A 6,425-nucleotide genomic window follows, 5' to 3' on the forward strand; every position below is an offset into this window, starting at 1 on the left:
CCTCCTCCTCTTGTTAAATTGGACCTATCACTCCATTCATGTATGTATTGTTATTTTAAGTGAATAAATACTTATATTAATATAATCTGTCATCTCTAAAGGATCCTCTCTCCACCACAATAGTTTGTATTTGTTTGTGTCTGTCTGATGCAGACACAGCTCTTGAAACACAATAAAATTTTTATACAAATATTTCATAATAATATTTGAGTTTGTAAATGTTAAAAATTTCAAGGGTGTCCGAAATCTTTTTTCCACTATTGTTTTTCACAGATATTATTAAGTATACTGACAGTCAACAGAAACTTTGAGGTAGAAATGTCTGCATATTTCTACTTGTAGGGGGGTTGTAATTTTTCATTGTGGATTTATTGATGACTTAGTGCTCGGGTAGTTGAGATAATGATGAGTTGTCATGTTGTCACAGTTCATTGCACATGGGTTGGTCTCTTTGCAAAAGTGGACCAAATACACATTGAGCAGTACTCAGTGGGTATCTGCACAATTTGAAGATTGGTTTTGAAGGCCTATATAAAGGCCCAAAAAAGGCCACCATTGTTAGTCCAGTAAACGGCATCATGCCACGTCTATCACATGAACAATGTCTCCGGGTGCTGGGTATGGTGGAGGCCGGTTTGAGCTCCAGTGATATATATTCAGGCCTATGTATGGGCTGTTCCCAACCCACGATCAGAAACCTGGTTGAACGCCACAACACCACAGGCTCTGTTGACGATAAATCGCGTCCAGGGCAAGAGAGAGTGACAACTCCTGACCAGGACCGCTACTGTTGTGACTTTGTGTTCGGCAGGTGCCATTTTCTTTTGTTAAGTTTTTTGTTTTGAAATTATTCTTGAAACTTTAGGTTTTTGTTTCTGTATGCTAATATCCTAAACAAATGATTCATATGAAAAAATTCCAGTTTAGGGTTTCAAAATAAAAAATTATGTCAAAAATATGGTCTCAAAGTTTTCATTGACTGTGAGTGTACTTCCCTCTGCCCTTTGGGTCCTGAGTCTAAGTTTGGGAACCACTGATACAAAGTGTGGATAAATGGTTTGATCTGTTTGTTTTTTGGATGTTCTTCTGTCCAGTGGGTGTCAGACTCATCATCATGCTGCACAGTAACTTCCTGCTTTCCGGCTACATCGTCACCTTCCTGATGGGGGTTCCAGCCAACATCCTGGCGTTGTGCACCTTCTGCCGTAAAGTGTCCCGCAAAGCGACCCCGATAGACGTCCTCCTCCTGAACCTCACCATCTCTGACCTCATCTTCCTCACCTTCCTGCCGTTCAAGATGAAGGAGGCGTCGGACAACATGGCCTGGCTGCTGCCGTACTCCCTGTGTCCGTTCACCGGCTTCATTTTCTACGTCACCATCTACAACAGCACCCTCCTTCTCACGGCGGTCGGGGTGGAGCGCTACTTGGGCGTGGCCTTCCCCCTCAGGTACTCTCTCTGCCGCCAGCCACGTTATGCCGTGTATGCCAGCGTCATGTTCTGGGTGGTGACCTCTGTTAACCTCAGCATCGTCTACATAATGCCGGCGACCAAGTTGAAAAACGGCGTCGAGCACAGCAACGACAGCGCCCCCACCTGTTACCTGGATTTCACCGCAGAGGAGCTCAGCATCGTGGTGAAGGTCCGTCTGGAGCTCTTCCTGGTTCTCTTCTGCATCCCCTTCATCATCTGCTGCTTCTGCTACATCAACTTCATCCTCATCTTGTCGCGTCTGTCAAACATCAACAGGCGCCGCCGTCTGAGGGCCATCGGTTTGGCCCTCGGGACCCTGCTGGTGTTCGCCGTCTGCTTCGGCCCTTACAACGTGTCCCATGTGGTGGGCTTCGCCAGACAGGAAAGCGAGGAGTGGAGGAACGTGGCGTTACTGTGCAGCACCTTCAACGCCTGCCTGGATCCCATTATCTTCTACTTCTCGTCTGCAGCGGTGCGCGGCGTGTTGAATCGCTGCTACAAAAACATCATGGCAAAGCTGCACATCCTGAACTGTGGACGAGGGAGAGACTCGAGGATGATAAAGTACCAGGCAGAAGCCCCACATTGACAGTTTTAAGTGTTATTTATGCTTTTGGGAAGAGATTTTGTTTATTTTATGCAGAGTCTTGGCAGTGTAAGTTAACACCAGCCAACAAAAGGAGACGCTGAACAGAACATTAACACCTACAACAAAGCCTCAATTCCAGTTCACCCCTTGGCCCTCCCCCTTACCCCTCCCCTTCCATTTTGTGTGTTCACGTGAAGGGGTAGGGGTGTCCCAATTCTCGATGAGTTGGCGGGAAAGGGCTGAGGGGGAGGACTGTTTGGTCCTCAGAACAGACATTTTTCAGGACCACACTACAAACGGACGGGTAGGAGAAATCTACCCATAATTCTGTTCGAATCATCAGCAAGAAGGAGGTAAACACAGCGAAGAAGTGCAGCAGTGTGATGAAAGAAGCACACAAATGTACTTATTTTCTTCGTAAAACAACCATTTATTGCAGTTTCAATGTATTATCAACCACATTTGTGCAGTTTGCGGTTGTTAGCCAAAAAAAGATGCCCAAAGCCCATGCAACTGAGATGGTTACAGCTGCAGACGGCATGGTGAATTATTTCAGAAACAAAGTTGTCACATCTGTTTATTGCGCATCTATGACTGCTGATGATGTAACAGGTCTCAAAGGGTTGTCTCATTTCATAGGAGAGTGTTTCAACTCCTAGCCCTTGCAACTCTGTTTCGAGGTGTAATGCCAAGTGCAAAGGGCCAAAGGGTAGGGGTAAGGGGGAGGGACAAGAGGTGAATTGGGATTGGGCCAAAATATCTACAAAACACCAACAATGCTGTCCCACATTCTCCAGCTGAAGTTGTTTTATGTTTTGCTGCTAATTTAACATATTTAATGTGCAAAAAAGAAATGCAGATGTATTTTGTTTACTTACGTTGCTGTTCCTCTACTCTAATAGCGTCCAAACATTTCCCCAAGCACATCGGATGTTTCTGCAGCGATGCAATGGATGAATATGTGACATCACTCACCACCATAAATGATGTCTAAGTTGAAAGCTGAAGCACTTCCCTAAGACATGATGGACCAGTTATTTATCAGTTCCCTGATAACCTAAAAAGGATCTGTTTCAGTAAGGACGACTAAACTGAATATTGCCCATGGAGCAAAAAAAAAAAAAAAATCGGTTTGAACTTTCAGCAGAATCTTAACTTGTTCTTTTTTTTATCTGTGCTGACAAATGAACTTGTAGTACATTTATTATTGTCAGTTATTTATATCAGAGCATATAAGAGATTATGTCACAGGTTTTTTTTTTCCTATATCCTTTAAAGCTGGTAGTTGTGAAGGACGTTTGCAGTTTGCACCAGAAAAATTTGTGATTAAAGTTAAAAAGATGAGTTTAAATATGCTTTTTTGTGTTGATACTCCATTGAATCCGTAATTTTACACTTCATGTTCATTATTAAAGGTACAGCAAAATGTATTAAATAGGTAATTTTTGATACAACTGACAGTCTGGTTAAACCTTAGAACTATTTTTGACATATTTGACCTTTCTTAAGTCATTTGTCACTATATTATACACTTGCATTTAATCTACTAATCAGATGTAGGTATTCATAATTGATCTACAACCACTAAACTACATGGGTTTTACTGGTAAATCAGTGTTGCAGATGTTCACTACAGAGCCGCTGAATGTCCAAATGGTCATATCTGATGACTATTAAAAATCTTAGAAACTGCATTTTACCTGAATTATCTCAATGTATTGATAGATTTTGCTTTAGATCAGTAGATGCTTCTGGTCAGCGGAACCTGTTTAGGTCTTTTAAATTAAACATACACATTAATGCAGCAACAAATTGAATCAAAAACATCTTATATTAACCATTTTACTTTGACTTTACATACTTTAAGTATATTTTACTGCTAATACTCATATACTTTTACATATGTAATAGATCTGAATTCTTCCTCCACGACAGTAAATGCATATCTTAATAATTTGCTATATCTTGGTAAGATTTTGGACCGCTGTAAAACCCCCAAATTGAGGTATTTCAGGGTTGAATTTGCCTTGAAAGGACTCATGACTTGCGTGTTCTGACTTCCTATGGACTTTAATTCAGAACATTTTCACACTGTGCACTGTGTGACCTTTACACATTGTGACAAAGTAATAAATCAGGATAAATGTTCCTTAAGGCTGCATCCGGGTTTAAATAACCTTTGCAGTGACTCAGCGCCAAAAGAACACTGTTTAATCAAAGATGAGTGTTTTATTGGAGTGAGGGATAAAGCAATTAAAAACTAGACGCTGTTCAATCGAGGTTGAGGTCATTTGGAGTTACAAGCACTGAGAGTAAACAGTGAAGTTACACAGTTATAAAGGATGTGCCTTTGAGGTGTGAGGGGACGTCAAACAAAGAGGCAGGTGATGACCGATAACTGTTCACCGGCTATTTCCCGTCAGTAATAATGAGCTGTAGCCCATACATTTGTACAGGTGTACACATATACAGCATCACTTTATTGGGTCTGATTTATAGTATATGTGACTTAAACATCTCATTTTGTCATTTATTCGTTTATTATGAGCACTCTTGATTTATAAAAAGGATAATGAGTCTTTTTATAATTGGAAAATCCTGAAAATGGGTTTGGAATGGAAATAAATTAATGAAAAATTGTGGGTTCTATTTGCCTCTAGAACATGTTAAATGTGTTCATGTATTGATTTTACACATCTGTGAGGAATGAACACTATCCTTCACGTCATTTGGATGTTCTACGATTGTACAAAGTCTTACCAAGATGTGCAAAATCATTGTTATATGCATTTACAGTAGTGGAGGAAGTATTCAGATCTGTTACTTAGATAAAAGTATTAGAGTATTATCAGCAAACTATACATAACCCATAAAGACCAGTGGTACTTTTGTGACAGTTCCCAAATTAATTTTTCCTCTACATTTAACCTTTCTTAAGTTATTTATCTCCATTTATCATAATGCTATCCTCTCTATTTTGCATTTTGTTTTTTTGTTTTTTTTTCTGTGAAAATCAGGTATTTTCCAATATTAAATTGATTGATCATGTACTTTAATCATCATGCTGAGATTACATTTGAGGGTTATTATACCAAAGACAGAGAAAACTTTAGAAAAACTGACTTTTTCAGTCAAATCTCTCATTAACGGAACATAAACCCAGTGTCTCCATCCACTGTCATTGATCCAACTCCATGGGTATTACTGGTGAATCAATGTTGTAGAAGATGACAGTGTTTCCACGGTAACTATGGAGCCTCTGAACATCCAAATGGGTCATGTCTGATGACCATGAAGAGATAAATAACTGCATTTTACACCAATTATTCAGATGTATTGATAGGATTAGTGGGTCTACAGTGATTTACCTTTTTATATCAGTAAATGATTTTGGCCCCTGGTGGATATTTGGGTTTTTATGGGTTGAAGTGTGAAATATCAAGTCAAACATGATGTTTTTGATCCGTTTTATTGTCATTGATGTTAAAAAGTTTTGCTCATTTTAACTATTTTATATACTGTTGAGTAATTCTGTCTGTAGTAATGCATCATGTATTTGTAGCATCGCTGCCGAAGGGAATCAAGTATCTCTAAAAACGTCTCTTGAAAATCATACAAATGTTTTCTGACAATGCATATTCCAGCAAATCCAAGAATATATTCAACTGAAGTAGTATTTTCTCCACCCATTAACCCATAAAGAGCCAAACATACACCAGTGACCAAAAAGTTAAATACCTGTTGATCCACTAATTCTATGTAAATAATTAGTGTAAAATGCAGCTTGTCATCTTTTCATGGTCATCAGATATGACCCATTTGGATGTTCAGAGGCTCCATAGTGAATGTGGAAACACTGTCATCTTCTACAACAGTGATTCACCAGGAAAACCAATGAAGTTTAATAAATGACAGTGGAGGGAGACACTTGGTTTATGTTCAGTTAGTGATATATTTTACTGAAAAAGTCATGTTTTCTTCTGTTTCCTCTGTTTTTGCTATAATAACCCTCAATTTTAATTTGAGCTTTTATAACATCTACATAATCAGTGAATTAAATACAGGAAAATAACTGATTTTCACTAAAGAATACAAAATACTGAATATAATATTAGAAGAAATGGTGATAAATCGCTTAAGAAAAGTTAAAAATACAGAAAAAATCATTTGGGTATTGCCACAAAAATAGTGCTAGGTCATTATGGGTTAATGAACATATAATCCTCCAGTTTAAAGACAAATGTAGTGGAGTAAAAGATACAGTATTTACCTCTGAAATGAGGTGGAGTAGAAGTATAAAGCTGCATGAATTACAAATACTAAAATAAAGTACAAGTACATCAGATTTGTGCTTGTACTTGTA

The 6,425-nt window shown here is 38.8% G+C and overlaps 1 protein-coding gene across 1 annotated transcript; it reads left to right on the forward strand.

The window, feature by feature from the left end:
- The first annotated feature begins 1,114 nt into the window (after positions 1–1,114).
- Positions 1,115–2,062, forward strand: LOC115428167 (free fatty acid receptor 3-like). The gene has a single exon (XM_030147013.1). The coding sequence runs from the start codon at positions 1,115–1,117 to the stop codon at positions 2,060–2,062; it is 948 nt and encodes a 315-aa protein (XP_030002873.1).
- Positions 2,063–6,425: the final 4,363 nt, after the last annotated feature.

Source organism: Sphaeramia orbicularis, chromosome 11 (genome assembly GCF_902148855.1).
Source record: "Sphaeramia orbicularis chromosome 11, fSphaOr1.1, whole genome shotgun sequence".
Lineage (NCBI taxonomy): Eukaryota > Metazoa > Chordata > Actinopteri > Kurtiformes > Apogonidae > Sphaeramia > Sphaeramia orbicularis.

Coding starts and splice junctions, on each gene's coding strand:
- LOC115428167 (XM_030147013.1), top strand. CDS start 1,115: ATGCTGCACAGTAACTTCCTGCTTTCCGGCTACATCGTCACCTTCCTG.